Source organism: Rhincodon typus, chromosome 20, assembly GCF_021869965.1.
Source record: "Rhincodon typus isolate 14 chromosome 20, sRhiTyp1.1, whole genome shotgun sequence".
NCBI lineage: Eukaryota > Metazoa > Chordata > Chondrichthyes > Orectolobiformes > Rhincodontidae > Rhincodon > Rhincodon typus.
Window position 1 is genome coordinate 13,685,181 of NC_063351.1, and position 20,295 is coordinate 13,705,475.

The 20,295-nt window shown below is 40.5% G+C and overlaps 1 protein-coding gene across 2 annotated transcripts in view; it reads left to right on the forward strand.

Annotated features, from left to right (window-relative positions):
• The window catches only part of hectd2 (HECT domain containing 2), a 105,979-nt gene that overhangs the window by 69,230 nt on the left and 16,454 nt on the right, over positions 1–20,295 (forward strand). For both annotated transcript variants that reach the window (XR_007264320.1, XM_048609237.1), the window contains exons 13-18: positions 4,231–4,363; positions 10,780–10,868; positions 11,963–12,121; positions 13,492–13,566; positions 17,114–17,201; positions 17,665–17,771. Coding sequence is in view for 1 of the 2 variants with exons in the window: in XM_048609237.1 (XP_048465194.1) it covers positions 4,231–4,363; positions 10,780–10,868; positions 11,963–12,121; positions 13,492–13,566; positions 17,114–17,201; positions 17,665–17,771 (651 nt within the window). In the remaining variant the exon portion in view is untranslated. The remainder of the gene's footprint in view (positions 1–4,230; positions 4,364–10,779; positions 10,869–11,962; positions 12,122–13,491; positions 13,567–17,113; positions 17,202–17,664; positions 17,772–20,295) is intronic.

Below are 20,295 nucleotides of genomic sequence, written 5' to 3' on the forward strand. Positions count from 1 at the left end.
TTGAAATATGCTGTGGAAGGAGGCTTGGTGAGTTACTCCAGTTAAGTTGGCTGCTTTACCCTGGTGCTGTTGAGTTTCTTGAGTGTTGTTGGAGCTGCACCCACTCAGACTAGTGATGAATATTTCATCGCACTCCTGATTTGTGCTTGGTGGATAGGCTATGGGGAGACATGAGTTACTGCTAGATTCCCACCTTCTGACCTGCTCTCGTAGCCACCATATTTACATAGCTGGCCAAATCCAATTTCTAATAAATGGTAACTCCTAGACTTTGAATAACAGAGAGTTCAGCAATGGGAATGCCATTGAACATCAAGGGGTGAGGGTTAGGTTCTCCTGTTGGAGGTGCCCATTGTCTGGCATTTGTCTGGTGTGATTGTTACTTTCTACTTATCAGCCCATGCCTGGATATTGTACAGTCCTTCCTGATTAAGGACATGGGTTGCTTGTCACTATCTGAGGAGTCATGAATGGTGCTGAATATTGGGCAATCATCAGCAAAAGTCACTACTTGTGATCTTATGGAGGGAAGATGATAGATGAAGCAACCAAAGATAGTTGAGCCTCGGACACTACTCTGAAGAACTCCTGGAGCTAAAGTGATACCAACATACAAAATAGGAGCAGTAGACCATTCAACTCCTTGATGCTGCTCCACAATAAGATTATAGCTGATCTTTTGTGTTTCAAATTCCACATCCCTGTCTACCCCCGATGACCTTCAATTCCCTTGCCTAACAAGAATCTGTCATCATCTTAAAAATATTAAATGACCCAGTCTCTCCCTCCTTGATTGACCTCTCACAGACACAGTCATCTTCCTTTGTCCTATGCTGTGATGGTGTTATGTAATAGCAGCATTAGCAACCGCTTCAATCACTTGGATTGAGTGTAGTCTGATCACAAAATGATTGGCTGGGCTTGATTTGTCCTGCCTTATTTGGGCAGCTTTGCATTTTGTTTGCTTGATTCCAGCATTGTAACTGTACTTAACAGCTTGGCCAGGGTCCTAGGTAACTTGCAGGTTGTGGTGTTCCTGTGTGTGTGCTGAGTGTGTCCTTCAAAGTGGTATGTGTTGTGGGTTTGGAAGGTGCTGTTTAAGGGCCATGACTGTGTTGGTGTTGTGCTTTTTTTTTTAACTGTGTATGTCTGTGCACATTTTTAAGACATGGTGCATAATTCTTTTGCTGATGATTTTAGCTTCAAACTTCTATTTTCCTCAGTTAACCAACCTTTAGCATTTGGCTAATGCTTCAGGCTTAACATGGTCTACATTAAGGCTAAAACTTGAGAATGTTTCAGAAAATGGTTGAAGGGTATTAAGCATCACATATTTGTTAGAGGAGTTGCCTTGGCAAAGGAACCAAAGGGATAATATGGACACATTTATTTCAACAAAGCAACTTATGATATGAATTGCACTGCCTAAAAGGAATGGAATGGAAACGGATTCAATAGGAAATTTAAAAGAGACTTAAATATGTGTGAGAAAAGAAAGAATTGCAGGGCAATTAGAAAAGAGTGGATCTAATTGAAAGCTCTTTCAAACAGCCACATTGGGCCAAATAGTCTCTTGCTATGCAGTAAGGTTTTGCGACAACCTGTGTTCAGAAGTGTAAGCTAGTTACATTTGTAATTAGTACCAAATTAAGAGAGGCAGTTGAATCTAATAGGCACTTAGAGGATTTCAAAGTGAGTTAGATAAAATATTTTATCTTCCATTTATTTTTTTTTTGTATTTAGTATGGATAAATAAAATTTGCAGAGAAAGAAAAACAATGGAATGAGACATATTGTGGATAGTGTTGAAATATTGGAGTTGATGTTGCGAGACTTTGTATTTTATAAGAGATAAAGATCGACATTCCTGATCACCGTGAACCAACAGTAAACAAAATTAATAAAATGCTGAACTATAAAAGTTGGAGGGTGTTATGCCCAAATGCAAGTCTTTAGCTCAGAATATCTCTAGTTTCTTGTTCGGCTCTGGTCACCAAGTTCAGAGTCTTGAGATTTTCTGCTTTGAAAGGCTCTTGATTGATCTGGAAAATGCATGAAAGAGAAGAAAAGGTCAAAGAGATACAGTTTCAGAAATAGTCAAAGGGAAATTTGGAATGATCACCTAGAAGATTTTCATAAACAAATTGTTCAATCGTAGACAAGCAATTGCTGAAATTGTTTAGGAAAAAGTGGTTGGTGAGATTTGAAGATAAGGTATCTGTAGGATTGTTCTAGATAAATAAGCTAATATAAATTAAGTAAACTGCAATTTTGTATGTATTTTGCTTTTATAGCATGTCACTTTTATAATGAATGACATCAATTGAGTCACTAATTAAATAGTTAGTTTGACCAAAGAGACACTGCAATTTTTTAAATTATTTGTGAAATAAATGTACGGTATAAGGTGTATTCCAATTGGGTTTAATATCATTATTGTGTTATAAAAAGATCTTGTTAAAAATCTGCAATATCTATAATATGTGAATGCTAACACATACCACAATCATAGGTAACAAAAGGGTAACAAAAATGTTATATTAAAATAGGTAAGAAGAAAGTGTGAATGATGACACAAAATCTGCAGAGGTATATAGGTTAAGCGAGTGGACAAATGTAAATGGAATATGATGTAGGGAAATGTTTTGGCTCTGATTAGAGATGAAATATTACTAAATTACATTATTAGAGAAAGACTGCAGAAAACTATGAACAGAGGGATTTGGAGATTCTTGTCCATGAATCACAAAAAGCTAGGATCCAAGTTCAGTAGGCTATTGGGAAGGCAAATGGATTATGAAAGTAGGGAGGTTTTGCTAAAACTACACAAAGCACTTGTCAAACCACGCTGGAATACAGTAAACCGTTTTGGATATCCTCTCTAAGGAATGGTATACGGGCATTGGCAACAGCCAAGAGAAAGTTCACTAGACTGATACCAAGTATGGAGGGCCTCTCTTATGAGAAGAAATGAGTAGATTGGGCCTTTACTCATTGGGATATAGAAGAATGCAGGGTGACCTTATTGAAACATTGAAGATTCTTGAGGGATTTGATAGAGTAGATACAGAAAAGATGTTTCTACTTGTACTAGAGTCTATGACCAGAGGGTATTATCTCAGAATAAGATGTCGCTTGGAGGATTTTCTTCTCTTGAGGATAGATCCTTTATTGCAGAGGGCTGTTGAGGTTGTGTCATTGAATATACTTAATGAGATAGACAAATTTTTAATCAGTGAGGGAATCAAGGGTTATGGGGCAAAAGGCAGGAAAGTGGTGTTGAGGCTTATCAGCTCAGCCATGATCTCATTGAATAGCAGAGCAGACTTAATGGGCTGAATGGTCTACTTCTGCTCCTACATCTTATAGTCTTATCTCTGTGTACAAGGACTCAATTACTATGCACTAATTGATCATCCATTGCATAGCACATATGAGTCAAGAACAAGTGTATAGTAATAAAGTTAAGACGTGTGTTGTAAGTTGTGAGGAGAGCACTAGTGATGGGGCGAGCTTAGGAAGGGAGTAGGTGAATGTGGCAGTTTTCTTGCAAGCCCCACAGCAAATGCAGCCTGCCACACCTGGTGTATTATTTTCTTGATATACCAGCCACAGCTTTAAGCAATAGAGAAAGGAAAAAAGACATAATTGCTGATGATCAGTGAGATGTAGAATTCTGCACAACTACTCTGATTGAATGGACTGTCAAAAATGCCACTCTAGCTGTCATCTTGTAACTGCACTAAATTATTTGACTGACAAAATGTGTTGATGGTGCTAACAGCAGACTTTGGCACGATTTAATACAGAAACTAAAGCACAAAGCTAGACAGATTATTTGTAGTTATATGGGGCGGCATGGTGGTACAGTGCTTAGCACAGGGTTTGATTCCAGCCTTCGGTGACTTGTTTGTTTGTTTGTTGATCTCCCAATGTCTGCGTGGATTTCTTCAAGATGCTCCTGTTTCCTCCCACAATCTAAAGACATGCAGGTTAGGTGGATTAGCCATGCTAAATGCAGGGGGTAGGATGGAGGGCTGAGTCTGGATGGATTGCTCTTTGGAGAGTCGGTATAAACTCTGGGTCAAATAGAATCCCTGCAGTGCAAATGGAGGCCATGATTCTATGTCAAGGATGTATTTTCTCTTACCCACAATTCATTTTTTAAAAAGTAAATGACACATGAAATTGAATCCTCATCTTCCCTCTGAGCACCTCTTTATGTTACAGTTAACGAGGAAAAGGGCAGATTTAAAAAAGAAATTGAAAGTCACCTTTGATGGAGAAGCCGGATTAGATATGGGCGGTCTTACCAAAGAGTGGTTTCTTCTGCTCATTCGTCAAATCTTCCAACCTGATTATGGTAAGATTTAAAAGTAGTAAAATTAATAAATCAGTTTTCTGAAAGCACTTCTATTGGGAGCAAGTGAATCTGTTGAATTGAAGTAATTTAATCCTCCAATTCTCTGTACATCACCTTGTACACTCTGTACATTGCCCCAGGTTTAGATTTGTAGCCCATCATATTTTGCTGGGCCACTATTTGAAGGAGGTGCTTTGGTTCTGCTTAAGTCATTATTCATGGTGTTTTGGTCACCTGGTGATAGTGGGGTGAATTGTAGTGGAAGTGGGGTGCAGGTACATCAGTGGCATGGGACAGCGTGATGGCTCAGTGGCTAGTACTGTTGCCTCACAGCACCACGGACCCAGGTTCAGTTCCAGCCTTGGGTGACTGTGTGGAATTTGCAAGTTCTCCCCATGTCTGCGTGGGTTTCCTGCAGATACTCTAGTTTCCTCCCACAGTGCGAAGATGTGTAGGTTAGGTGGATTGGCCATGCTAAATTGCCCCATAGTGTCCAGGGATGTGCAAGCTGGGTGGATTAACCATGGTAAATGCGGGGTTACGGGGATAGGCGGGCATTTGGGTGTGGGTGGGATGTCCTTTGGAGGGTTGGTGCAGATCAATGGCCAAATGGCCTGTTTCCACACCGTAGAGATTCTATAACATGGAGTAGCAGGCCAGTCTGAGCACCTCCTCATGACTCTGTTCATAGACCTGGTCATGATGGCCAGTGCAGCCTGTATAGGTAACTGCCTGTCTCTCCTCCATGGCCTTGACATTGCCCAGAGTTATGCGCGAGTCTTTCTGCAACTGGTGGCATCACAGGGACTGGATCCCATCTTGGACTCTGGTAATTTTAATTATCTTTGCAAGTTTCTTCATTTTTCCAGATTTTTTTTCTTGTTTGTTCTTCATTAATTGTGCCCTTCCACAAAGAGTCACTTTAATTTATTCTTTGTTTCGTGACTTAATGTCTCCTTACTGGATTATTTTAAAATGATAATAGTTATGTAAAAAGCAGTCCATCTAATGTCTGTGAATTCTGTATTATTGCAGTAGGTGGCAGTACATTTCCATTTATCTGATGATAACATTGTAAAATAAATTTTAGAAGTCTTTTGGCTAATTTATAAAATGTCCAAAAAAATTGTTGTTTCTTTTAATGTAAATATATCATATTGTGCTTAGATCCCAGCATACTGAGGGAGGGATGGGAGGAAATTGCTGGGGCCTTGTATGAAAACTTTGTATCCTCTTTAGTCACAGGAGAGGTCCCAGAGGATTGGAGTAGTGCCAATATTGTTCCTTTGTTTAAGAAAGGCAACTGGTATAATCTGGGAAATTATAGGTCAGTGAGCCTAATGTCAGTGGTAGAGAAATTATAAGATAGGATTTGCTAGGGACAGGATTTACTTACATTTGGGAAAATATGGACTTATTAGCAAAAGGCACAGAGGCTTTGTGCGGGGGAGATTGTGTCTCACAAACTTGATTAATTCTTTTTCTGAGGAAGTGACCAAGATGATTGATAAGGGCAGGGCAGTGGCTGTTGTCTACATTGACTTTAACAAGGCCTTTGACAAGGCTCCTCGTGGCAGGCTGATAAAGAATGTAAAGTCACACGGGATTCAAGGTGAGCTATAAAATAGATACAGAACTGGCTTGGTCATAGAAGACAGAGAGTAGCAGTGGAAGGGTGTTTTTCTGACTGGAGATCTGTGACCAGTGGTGTTCTGTAGGGATCAGTGCTGGCATCATTGTTGTTTGTAATATGTATCTAAATGATTTGGAGAAGAATGTAGGTGACCTGATTAGTAAGTTTGAGGATGGTACAAAGATTGGGGAAGATGTGGATGGTGAGGAGTATTGCCAAAAGATACAGCAGGATATTAGAAAGGCTGGAAACTTGGCAGAGAAATGGCTGATGGAATTTAATCTGGCCAAATGTGAGGTGATGCATTTTGGAAGGTCTAATGCAGGAGGCAAGTATACAGTAACTGGTAGAACCCTTAGAAACATCAACATACAGATGTTTCTAGGCATAAAGGTCCACAGTTCCCTGAAAGTGGCAACACAAGTGGATGAGGTGGTCAAGAAGGCATATGGCTTGCTTGCCTTCGTCGGTCAGGGTACAGTGTATAAAAACTGGCAAGCCATGTTGCAAGTATATAGAAATTTATTTAGGTCATGTTTGAAATATTGTGTACAGTTCTGGCAGTGAAACTACCAGAGGAATGTGAAGACTTTGAAACAGGGTACAGAAAAGGTGTACCAGGTTGTTAGCTATAAGAGGAATTTGGACAAACTTGATTCTTTTTACTTGATCGTCAGAGACTGAGGGTCGACCTGATCAAAGTTTACAAAATTGAGAGGCACAGATATAATGGATTTTGCAGTCTTTTTCTCAGGGTAGAAATGCCAATTACTAGGAGACATAGGTTTTAGGTAAAAGGGGGAAAGTTTAAAGATGTGATAGGCAAGTGGTAATGCCTGGAATGCTCTGCCAGAGGAGTTGGTAGAAGCAGATACAATAGCAATGTTTAAGAGGCATCTTGACAGATACGTGAATAGGTAGGGAACAGAGCGATACCAACCACGTAGTAGCAAAAGGATTTTAGTTTAGAAAGGTGTCACGTGTTGGCTCAGGCTTGGTGGGTCGAAGGGCCTGTTCTTGTGCTGTCCTGTTCTTTGTTTTTTAGATAACTCAAGGTTAAGAAACCTAAGATTGCAATGCTATTGTTTTGAAATACAGGGCCAGATTTTCAAGTAAGAGATGGGATGATCTAGTCAGGAAAGCTCTTAACTCTACAAACCCATTTACGTTGCAAGTTCCCCAGATGCAGGCCCACGGTGGTGAAGGAAGCAGGTGGATGGTGAAGCTGGCAAGCTAAAAGAACCATCTTGCTTTACGGTGATATTGGCACAGTTGTAATAGTGATTGCTAACTCTCAAACCCATTCTCCCTTTACTCCGCAACCCAACCCCATGACCACCCTGCCTCCACGATTTAGCCACTCTTAAGTATCCACTATGTATCTTGGTAAATATAATAACAAAAAAGATTCAATAATCAATGTTACCTTATCCAGGGGAACACCACCACCTACAAGTTACCGTTCAAGCCACACACCATTCTGACTTGGAAATATTTTGCTGTTTCTTCATGGTCACTGGGTCAAAATCCAGAGCTCCCTTCCGACTGCAGAATAGCAATAACCAGATTAGATGGTCTGAAGCAATTCAAGAAAGTGGCTCCCTACCATCTTAATGGCAGTGAGACCCACATGTCATGAAAGAGTAAAAGAAATGTACAGATCAAAGATTAACCTAAAATTTAATTTTCAAAATCAGTTGCAGTAGTGGTTTTCCTCTTTTGCATAAATACTCTTTTAAAATACAGCATTGAGCAGATGAATGAGAACATTAATAAGTTCACCATATGGTTTCAATATTTAGTTATTTTAATACTTAATTTAATATTTTAGAGCCTGTAAGGCAGACCTCTGTAGGAAGGACCATTGATCTATTGCCAAACAAAACTTTAGGAGAATTAAAGTGCAAAACAATATTAGAAGATTAATGATAGCAGTCTACAGAAAGTTTGCCTTATCCATTAACAAATAAGGAAAACTGAGGTAAAGCTTAGTGGAAAGAGAATTGATATTTAATTCATTTCTCCATTTTCATAAACTTAATTTAAATTCTTTGTTACTATTGCATTTTCAAAAATCATTTAAATATTAAAAAGCCCCATCTTTATGCACACTACCAAAATGAAGGTTTACCAGTTAAAGCAATTTGTTATACTATAAAATTATTCTTCTTAACTGAAGTTTAACTATAAATATAATTCTGATCAATCATGATTAAAGCATACTTAACTATTTTTAAACATGAATTTTACATTGATTTTTTTTAAGACCCGATACTGATGCATTTATTTTAGAACTCAAAAATAATCATGTAAACATCAGAAGTTCTGAAGAACTTAGATCACTGGCACACTATTCTGAAGAGTGGCAATCACAGTAGAGTTACGGTATACTGTTTATTTATCATTTTCGAATAGCCACTCTGATCCTTTATATTTACCTTGCCCCAGAACTTCACATTTCTGGCCAGAATGTCAAATCTGGGCCACTTCTTTAGAAACATAGAACGTATCTGATCAGGAAATCTTCCTGTGCAGCGCTGAAGACACCCCCTTTTTACAGCAGTAACTGCTGTATCCAAGGGTATGAAGGTTCAATGGCACTTTCACAAGTTACGGAGGGAAGATGGGTAAAGAAGTAGGATGACATGGGTGGCTGAGGGGATAGTGTATTAGATGAAAATGTGAGTGAATCTTGACAGCTGAGGGCATAGGGTAGCAGTGAGTGAATGAAGGGCTAGGAAAAATGAGTGGTCGTAAGGGGAAAGTGGGGTGGAAGGATTAGTCGTGGAGAGGTGGGTTAGAAATCAGGCTGGATGTCAGATCGCTGGGTTAGGGGTTGGGTAATGGGGGATCCTCAGGCAGGGTCATCAGTTCTCTTGTTATCCAGAGGTTAGAACATTCTTTATTTTTTTTCTAGGTAACTATTCAGGTAAGTTAGAACTCTCTGAAGTCTTGATTCCAACTCAGTATTGGGGTTCTTCTGGAGGGTTCTGGATGCTAGTAAGTGATCGTTGGAAGTTTAAACTTCCTGACCAATTATCTCGTAATCGGGGCTCCAAAGGATCCTGATACATATCAGGATATGTCTGATTGCTGACTGTTTAGAGATCATAAGTTCTGGTTCATTGTTTTAAGTTATAAAGGGATTTACAAAATAAACTCGTGTTAATTTAATTTTAATGACCATTTCAATCATGAATATTAGGGAGACAATGGCCTAATGGTATTATTGCTAGACCAGTAATCTGGAGACCCAGGTAATGTTCTGGGGACCTGGGTTCAAATCCCACCACAGCAGATGGTAGAATTTGAATTCAATAAAAAAAATCTGGAATTAAAAGTCTAATGATGACCATTGTCGATTGTTGGAAAAATCCAGTTCACAGATGTCCTTCAGGGAAGGAAACTGCCATCCTTACCCAGTCTGGCCTACCTGTGACTTCAGACCCACAGCAACGTAGTTGACTCTGAACTACCCTGTGGGAATAAGGATGGGCAATGCATGCTGGCCTGGCCATCGTTCACATCCTGTGAATGAATAAAAAAAACTTAGTAACATTAGATTAGTTTATATTTGGTAAAGAAGGAGATATGCAAACTACATGAAGATTTTATGATTCTTGGCCTTAGTCATAGAAATCCAGATTCTAGCCCGGTAAGTATAAGCCAAAACTGCTGTCCCAAACATGCTACAGAGATAGTAGGAACTGCCAATGCTGGAGAATCTGAGACAACAAAGTGTAGAGCTGGATGAACACAGCAGGCCAAGCAGCATCAGAGGAGCAGGAAAGCTTTTTGACATTTCGGGTCTAGACCCTTCTTAAGAATTGGGGGAGGGGAAGGGGATTCTGAAATAAATAGGGAGAAAGGGGGAGGCGGATAGAAGATAGGTAGAGAGGAGACAGACAGGTCAAAGAGGCGGGGTTGGAGCCAGTAAAGGTGAGTGTAGGTGAGGAGTTAGGGAGGGGATAGGTCAGTCCAGGGAGGATGGACAGGTCAAGGAGGCGGGATGAGACTCATAGGTAGGAGATGGGGGTGGGGCTTGAGGTGGGAGGACAGGTTAGGGAGGCGGGTACGAGCTGGTCTGGTTTTGGGATGCATTCGGGGGAGGGGAGATTTTGAAGCTTGTGAAGTCCACATTGATACCATTAGGCTGCAGGGTTTCCAAGCAAAATAGGAGATGCTGTTCCTGCAACCTTTGGGTGGCATCATTGTGGCACTGCAGGAGGCCTTTCCTGCTCCTCTGATGCTGCTTGGCCTGCTGTGTTCTTCCAGCTCTACACCTTTTTGTCCCAAATATGCATAGCTTTACAAGTGTGTTATATGAGGGTACCTTTTTTATTTTACAACTCTACTGATTGCAAGTGAAATAAGTACTATGGGATTAAATTTCTTATCACCAAGAGTGAGATTGGTGACAGGTGACCATCAGAAATATTGGCTGATGAGCCAATTTCCTGCCACCATTCTCAAGCTGACCATTTTGAGCAGGGTATTTGAAAGGCAGACTCACAACCTCACCCACTCCATGATCAAGGCCAATATCCAAGGCTCCTACCTTGAGCCTTCTAACATATTCTGGACATGATCCAGAGCGACATGGTCTGCCCCCATTGCCAATTGGAAATCCTGGTTGTTGCAAGATATTTGAGGGGTCTCTTTACGTTTTTCTTCTACACCTACTAAAATTTACTTCAGAACTAGATGCACCTGTAATGCAAAAATCATTTGTATGTATGTTTTTTTTAAAAGGTCACAAATTTCAGTTCATTTTGTTTAACAGGAATGTTTACATATCAATGGGATTCACGGTTTTATTGGTTCAGTAGCCTTAAATGTGAAAGCTACTCTGAATTTCGATTAGTCGGAGCTGTATCCTTTGCCTAGTGAATTAATATGAAATTGCCATCAATAGTAAGTACTCCAAGAGAGGTATATTGAATGGGGCACTTTAAAAGTAAATTGCTATTTTTCAAGGACTTTCAGGGTTAGAACATAACAGAAATCTCTTAGCAATGATTAGCTCCAAGCAAAGAAAATAGAATATTTCAAGTCATTTGAATTCATTCCCCAGTGAATGTTACAAAACCAGACCGCATTTAAACACAAAGCTGCGCAGGTTTTCTGCAACTGTCTGAGAATTGACCAGACTAAAATGAGAAAAATGTCCTGTAAAGTCAGAATGCAGTCTTTATAAAGCCCCTGCTGGACAGGAACTGATTCTAAGCAATGCTCTTACTGAATATAGTTACTGGCTACATTTCCTAATAGCCCAGAACTGAACTGGTGAGTTCTGAAGAAAGAAGATCTATCTTTCCAGGGTCAACTTGTCCAATTATTTTCCCTTCTTGCTACCTCCTAGGAATGGGAAAATTCTAAACTGAAGAATGCAGGAACAAGTCTAACAGGGCATCCCACAAGATACTGTTCCAGCTAGCTGTGGACCAATAACTCAACCACTTTTGCTGGTCAGAAATTTCTATTTACAGTATTACCAAATACCGCTTCTAGCTCTTCAGTGCAGTGGCCTAGAATTAGCTGGGAAAATTTAAGGTTATTAATGTGCTTATTTTAAAGAACAGTGATTTGTGTGGAGAAAGAAACATATTGAAATTAATTATGATTAAAAGTTACTAGATGATTTGCACCCCTTCATTATTGGCTGACCAAAAATAGGACTTTGCCACAAACCTCCCTGAGAATTTCAAGAATTATGGCATTTACTTTGTTAAAACTAGTTAAAATCTCCGCAAACAGTGAGGACTAATAATTCATTTTTTTATAAATGAAGTTTTTGCTTCCTACAAAACAAAGGGGAACAATTGACACCAAGTTTCACTCCTATAGGTAGTGGGTTATTCTGTGGAAATTTAAAATTTTTGTTTCTTTGAGAGAAACCCTGTTTTTGTTTTTCGTTAGTAGCACTCGCTTGCTGTGCTTTTTACCTTAACATTTCTGTTGTGTAGTTGATGGGTCTGGCTGTGTATAATAGTATCACCCTGGACGTTCAGTTTCCACCCTGCTGCTATAAGAAGCTGCTGAGTCCTCCTGTTGTTCCATCCCATCAGAATGCTACTGTTGGAGTAGCATCACTTACACTTGATGACCTGCGCCAACTTATGCCAGTAAGTGTCTTTATAAGATGTAGAATTCAAGTGCTTTCGTTTGACCAAAGATTTTATAGGCTATTTCTGTTGCTCACGTACTCTTGCACACACTTTCATGTCAAACAACACACAGGTTTTAACATTTTGTTAATTAATTCCATCACTCAGTAAGTTGCTTATAATCATGAGAGACCTCAGAAAACGTACACAGGATATACTGCCCGAGTAAGGAAGGATTTTTTTCCCCAAAAAAGTCTCTGTGTCAAAGTCACGTAGTTTAGAAGTAATGAAAGCAACGGTTATGGTGACCATTTACACAATTAGAAGATGATGTGGTTTCTGCTGTTACAGAATTTAAAAATTCTGTTGGTGATATTTTGGAGCACAATTTGAAAGAGAACTTCTTTGCATCATTGTATGTTGTTACCAGCTACAGGTAAAATAACATAACTTTTATTTTGGAAGTTTTCCTTTTTACAGAGGTTTTGTAACACAGACATTTTATTTAGAGCAGCATCAGCCAAATATTCTAGATGTTACAAGCTATCATGTACTTACAACAATAAACTGAACCAACTTATAATTTTGCCATGAAAATTTTGCCATAATTGTTTTAAAATGTTTTCATATTCCCCCACTTTAGCATTCATCCTTTCTCTCCTTTTTTTTGAAGTTGTTGACTCCTATGCTTAGGTGCCGCATTGCAGGGGCTTGCACCTTTTCCATATCTGAGCATAAGCAGTGAGTATTGGCCAGCTGTTCACAGCTGTATATGATCCTCTTCTCATCTAATGTTCGCTGAATCACTGCACATCAATCAGTAATGGAAATACCAGCTCTTTTCCCCTTCTTTTGGCATGACATCTCAATTCTAAATGACCCAAGCACAACTTGGAATCAAAATGTAAAATTCTTCCAGTCTGTTGTTTGTTCAGTTGAGATTTCTACCACTGCGTCAAAGGACTGATATCAAAATGTCATAAAAACTTAACTTTAAGTTTCAGTTGCAAAGTAGATAGTGGATGGATTCAATATCAAAACAAGCTCATGCTCACATAGCTATAGAAATGGAGCATTAAGTGAAAGGGTTTCATGTTCAACGGCCAGTTTAAAAATGATATTTGAATTCCCGCAATGAAAGAGGTAAGTACATTTATTGAAAGAAGGTAGAAGTTTAGATGGTGCCCATCTGGGCAAGGGAAGAGACTACATTTTTGCCTGCAAAGTGTCCCTGCTGTTGCTGATTAGGAAACAGATCTATAGGCAGTATAAGCCATTATACTCCAGGCTAAAGGACAATGTGACCTAAAGCTGTACTAGAATTGTAGACCATATTAATGAGTGAGCTTTATGAATGAATTATTAACAATTAAGTCTGTCATTTGAAGGACTTGGCTCATGGACTTACAGCACTTATAAATTATGAAGGCAATATTGAAGACGACTTTTGTTCCACATTTCAAGTAAGTTCTTAACTTTAATTTGGATTCAAACGTCTTTTTGTTCTGAGGAAAAGAATAAAATAATTATTGAAATCCAGATATATATCAAATATATCAGAATTCTCAGTCTGTATCATTTTTAAAAATTAATTTTGTTTATTTGTACTGAGTTTGCTCATTTATGTACTTCAAAATGTGCAAGGGGTGGGGTTGGGATGAGAATAATGACAGTTTAATTGGAGCTCTTTTCATTAGAATGAATAGTTTGAAAGATTTAGTGATGTTCAAAATTGAATGTTTTCAAAGTAACTAGGGTACATAAAGATCTCAATCTTTTCCTAGATTTAAAACAAGATTTTGTTAGCAAAGAGAGCTATAAATGCAGAATCAGCACTAGATTTAAAAGGGAAATGAATAAATTTTTTCTTAAATATTTTTAAAGAGGAATGGCTATAGGGCAGAGAAACATCCGTAGGCATCAAGCTCTCCCACAATCCCTGCCCACTATGCTGTCAAATTCAAATTAAAGGTCTGCCATTAGCAGTAAGGTCATAGTACAAGTTGTTTCAAAAATGGTTTTGTTATCCTGTTGGAATGATCAAATGATACAACATTCTTGCAATGGAGATTGTTCTGTAACAGAAGAATGTTGATATTTTCCATAACAAGTGTAGAGGTATATGTCTTAAAATTCTGCCCTTTATACACAAATGTTTCATGTGTTTGTATCAAATGCCTTTTCTGTAGTAATTTGGGAGTTCCAATATTGAAAATCAATGAATTATTCCTTTAATAAAATAAATCGTTCCGTATTCAAGAGACAACAAGGTGTAGAGCTGGATGAACACAGCAGGCCAAGCAGCATCAGAGGAGGAGGAAAGCTGACGTTTCGGGTCTAGACCCTTCTTCAGAAATAGGGGAGGGGAAGGGGATTCTGAAATAAATACAGAGAAAGAGGGAGGCAGATAGAAGATGGATAAGGGAGAAGATAGGTGGAGAGGAGACAGACAGGTCAAGGAGGTGGGCTTGGAGCCAGTAAAGGTGAGTGTAGGTGGGGAGTTAGGGAGAGGGTAGGTCGGTCCAGGGAGAACAGACAGGTCAAGGAGGCAAGATGAGGCTAGTAGGTAGGAGATGGAGGTAGGGCTTGAGGTGGGAGGAGTGGATAGGTGGGAGGACAGGTTAGGGAGGCGGGTACGAGCTGGGCTGGTTTTGGGATGCGGTCGGGGGAGGGGAGATTTTGAGGCTTGTGAAGTCCACATTGATACCGTTGGGCTGCAGGGTTCCCAAGCAAAATGAGCTTCTGTTCCTGCAACCTTCGGGTGGCATCATTGTGGCACTGCAGGAGGCCCAGGATGGACATGTCGTCCAAGGAGTGGGAGGGGGAGTTGAAATGGTTCGTGACTGGGAGGTGCAATTTTTTTGGTGCGAACCGAGCGTAGGTGTTCCACAAAGCGGTCCCCAAGCCTCCACTTGGTTTCCCCGATGTAGAGGAGGCCACAATGGGAACAGCGCATATAGTATACCACATTAGCAGATGTGCAGGTGAACATCTGCTTGATGTGGAAGGTATTCTTAGGGCCTGGGATGGGAGTGAGGGGGGAGGTGTAGGGGCAGGTGTGGCACTTTCTGCGGTTGCAGGGAAAAGTGCCGGGGCTGGTGGGGCTGGTGGGGAGTGTGGAGCGGACAAGGGAGTCACGGAGAGAGTGGTCCCTCCGGAAAGCAGATAAGGGTGGGGAGGGAAAAATGTCTTTGGTAGTGGGGTCGGATTGCAGATGGCGGAAGTGTCGGAGGATGATGCGTTGGATCCGGAGGTTGGTAGGGTGGTATGTGAGGATGAGGGGGATTCTTTTTTCGTTATTATTGCGGGGAGGGGGTGTGAGGAATGAGTTGCGGGAAATGCGAGAGACACGGTTGAGGGCGTTTTCGACCACTGTGGAGGGGAAGTTGCGGTCCTTGAAAAACGAGGACGTCTGGGATGTCCGGGAGTGGAATGCCTTATCTCGGGAGCAGATGTGACGGAGGCGAAGGAATTGGGAATAGGGGATGGCCTTTTTGCAGGAAGGTGGGTGAGAGGAGGTGTACTCTAGGTAGCTGTGGGAGTCGGTAGGCTTGAAATGGATATTGCTTTCCAGGTGGTTGCCAGAGATGGAAATAGAGAGGCCCAGGAAGGGGAAAGAGGTATCGGAGATGGTCCAGGTGAACTTAAGGTTGGGGTGGAAGGTGTTAGTGAAGTGGATGAACTGTTCAAGCTCCTTGTGGGAGCATGAAGCGGCGCCGATACAGTCATCGATGTAACGGAGGAAGAGGTGGGGGACAGGGCCAGTGTAGCTTTGGAAGAGGGATTGCTCCACGTATCCTACAAAGAGGCAAGCATAGCTTGGGCCCATGCGGGTACCCATGGCCACACCCTTTGTCTGTAGGAAGTGGGAGGAATGGAAGGAGAAGTTGTTAAGGGTGAGGACAAGTTCAGCTAAGCGGATAAGGGCGTCAGCGGAGGGGGACTGGTCGGGCCTGTGGGACAGGAAGAAGCAGAAGGCCTTTAGGCCATCTGCATGGAGAAAGAAAATATATAGGGACTGGACGTCCATGGTAAAGATGAGGTGTTGGCGACCAGGGAATTGGAAGTTTTGGAGGAGATGGAGGGCGTGGGTGGTGTCATGGACGTAGGTGGGGAGTTCCTGGACCAATGGGGAGAAAATGGAGTCGAGATAAGTGGAGATGGGTTCGGTGGGGCAGGAGCAGGCGGAGACAATGGGTCGACCAGGGCAGTCAGGTTTGTGGTTTTTGGGAAGGAGATAGAAACGGGCGGTGCGGGGTTGGGGACCGATGAGGTTGGAGGCTGTGGGTGGGAGGTCACCTGAGGTGATGAGGTTGTGGATGGTTTGGGAGATGATGGTTTCGTGGTCGGGGGTGGGGTCATGATCAAGGGGGCTGTAGGAGGTGTTGTCGGAGAGTTGGCGCCTGGCCTCAGCGATGTAGAGGTCACTGTGTCATTCTACGACTGCGCCTGCCTTGTCCGCGGGTTTTATGGTGAGGTTGGGATTGGAGCGGAGGGCTGCCCATTCTGTGGGGGAGAGGTTGGAGTGGGTGAGAGGGGTGGAGAGGTTGAGGCGATCGACGTCGCGACAGCAGTTGGAGATGAAGAGGTCGAGCGAGGGTAGGAGGCCTTGGGGTGGTGTCCAGGAGGAGGGGGTGTGTTGGAGGCGGGAGAATGGGTCAGTAGAGGGAGGGTTAGGTTCACGATTAAAGAAGTAAGTGCGGAGGCGGCGGAAAAACTGTTCAACGTCCAAGCGTGAATTGTATTCGTTGATGTTTGGGTAGAGGGGGACAAAGGTGAGCCCTTTACTGAGGACTGACCGTTCGCCCTCAGTGAGGGGGAGGTCTGGGGGGATGGTGAAGACCCGGCAGGGCTGGACGCTATTGTCTCCAGCATCGGTAGTTCCTACTATCTCTCATTCCGATTCAGATGTTCAATACTCGTATCATCTTTCAATCCTGTTCTTTAATGGAAACTGATCAGTTACTCATGGTTCTGTCAGTTCATGTTATTATCCTTTATTTATTTCAGATATTTCAGGAAGAATTTGGAATTATAAAATCACGTAACCTCAAACCAGGTGGTGACAAAATCCCAGTAACCAATCAGAACAGACAAGGCAAGCAAGTGATGGTTCTTGTTCAACAGTCAGACTTTTTATTGCTAATTTGCACAAAGGTGCACTGAATAGCTTAAAGCAATGGCAAGCAGTTATAAAGCTTTCCTCAAAGAGTTGTAAATGTTTCTTTATTGTTCATTTTGCTGTCAGCAATCTTTATAGGAATCTATTGTGTCACTGTGCCCTTTAGCCCATTTCTTTCAGCAAAAAATCTTGTCAGTAATATTTGAGGAAGCAAATTAGCATGTTTGTGTCATTTAAGTTTGGCTTGCAGTTAAATTGCAAAATAATTAAAAGCAAAAAGGTTACAAGATTATAATCAAAACTTTAAAAGTTAAAATACCAAATTCTTGAATGTTGTCATGCAATTTGAAAAACTCAACTGAATGTAAGTTTATTAAAAGCTAAGGGAACAATATACAATGCTGTCTGTACAATGATATTTTACTTTTTTCCCCCCCAGAATATGTGCAGCTCTATATTGATTTTCTTCTCAACAAGTCCATATATAAACAGTTTGCAGCATTTTATTATGGGTTTCATAGTGTATGTGCCTCCAATGCTTTAATGGTAAGCATCTTCCAAATAGTTGTTAAAGGTACAAAGCTATTTGCTTCTCTGCTTCTCGTTTGATTAACTCGGTTATATTATTTATGACGGTTTGGCTGTCTTCTCACGGCTAAGCTCTAATTCCCACCAGATCATATTCATCCCTTCCAGAATATGTAAGATGAATCAACCTTCTAAATTAGTCACATCTTGTTTGAATTTTTAGTACCGCTTCAGCCTTGCTTCTTCCACCAACTAAAACATACCAGTGCTTGGGAGCAGTTGCACCATCACCAAATTCCTCTTCAGATCCATCTTGCGTTGGACACACATCACTCTTCAATCATTGTTGCTACATTCCCATCTAATAGCCTTGTGGGAGTACCTCTTACACAGATGAGATCCAAGAAGAAGGCCTGCTACAATCACATGGGCAACTACAGATGAGCAATAAATACCTGTCTTGTAAGCAATCCTAAGAATAATCCTACTGAAAAAAAACTAACTCGACCAACTGGAACAATGTTTGGAAATTCTTTGCTTGGTCCTACTGCTGCTTTCACTCCACTGAACTTCCTTTCTGTAGCTGGTAAATAACTGATGTTATCCCAACTGGCACCAACTTAAGAATGTTACTCTGTAAAGAGGTGGAAGGAGTCATCAATTAGTGGCAACTAGTCACCAATAAGCTGTTTGCCAAAACTCTGTATCGATCATATATATTATCTGTCAGATCAAGCTCTACTTGTTTTTTTTTTGTTCTCTTTTGAAACAAATCTGCCTAACCTGTTGGATCAATTGAAAGCCTCCTTACACAACTTCAATACTGCTCATAAGTTCTGTACATTCACGGTTACATCTGTTAAGTGTACCTTTTGTTCAAAAAAGAAGTTGTTACATTTCCCTGTCGCTCAGCTGTCATCCATTTTGATCCCACGCTAAAGATGTCTGTCTTGACAAAAAAGAAACAAAAGACCTGCAAATGCTGGAAATCTGATACAAAAACAGAAAATGCTGGAAAATCTCAGGTTTGGCAGCATCTATGGAAAGAAATCAGTGTTAACATTTCAGGTCTAGTGACCGTTCTTCACAATTGATAGTGGGTAGCTCTCTTCACTCCTGATGATGCCTCCCATTCCTATGCATTTTTGTACTGGAGGTACAGTTTGTTCTAATCCAGAAAATCGTGTGGTGAAGGATAGCTAATGGAGTCTAATCTTTCCACGCTTCATAATTTTTTTTAAATTTACATTACAAACATGCACCTGCGGTCCAATAGCTACACTTTCAGTTTGCTCATAGAAATTGGAGCACGAGTGAATTCCTAGCACACTCAATAAATATAAAACTAGCACAGTTGCTAACTCTTTTAAAATAATGATATATTAGATAATTTTTCTCTCCAACTCTAATCTCAATCTTGATAAAGAAGTTGTCACTTTAATCCACTCAATTTGACTATGATGAATGGCATCACATTTTATCTCTGTGAGGTCTTTTCCTAAGGGCTGAATTATAAAAAAACTCTGACTTTCAAGATATTTCTTCCATTATTTTCAATATGTGTCCTGAATGTACTGGCAAAATAAAGTTAGAGAATGTCACTTCGTCCCAGTTCACATGAGTTTCTAATTCCAAAAACGGATCTATCTTTATATAAACTGTTGTCTATTGCCTTCACATTAGTACTTTATAAAGTTACGAAGGCTCAAATTTTTCACCAGGAAGGTTATAAGTTGGGCAAACTACTCATTCCTGATCTTAATACAGGAAAGCATTGTACTGAGAAACTGTTGCAGCAGTGCCCTACAGTTGTGATCATTGAATTCCAAAAAATGACTGGAGAGCTCTTCAATTATTACTGCATTTTACCATATTGTTCATTGTAGAATACAAATGACAATAAATCATTATTCAATGATTCAATCGTATAGTTGCCTTAGGATTCCTGGGATTAATCAAAAGTTGCCTTGATGTAAAGGTTGGTTACACTAACCTCTTCTCTGGTAGTCAGTTCATATATACTATTCCTGGATTAAGATTGAGATCAGGTGATATACGAATTGAGTTATGGTAAACAGCTTATCAGTGAGTTGGTGTCACAACTAACACTATTTGAAGATTTTTCCATCTCTACTATTGTTGGAGGGGATTTTAGCTGAAAGAGAAATTTTTAAGTTATTATGACCAGATCCCAGGCTAGGTTCTGCATTTTGTTACGTTTGTTACCCTAAACTGTCAAGCTCCCAGGTGAAGAGGGTTGAACAGGCTTCCCTTGGTTATTCACCCACCCACCATGGTTGGTCACGACAAGGTTAATTTAGAAATAATCCTTTCCCTTGTGGATATCTTTCTCCCAGACCCAAGTAGACTTGTGTAGCTAATTTAACTAGATTTTCTTGAGTTAACAAGGAGTGAGTTAATGAATTACTAAATGCAAGAAGAATTAGAAAGGAAAGACATACACAGATTGGAAATAAGAAGTAAGCTACAAAGTTGTGAAGTTCTTTTTAAAATAAAGGTGTAAGGACCAGTCTCTAAATGT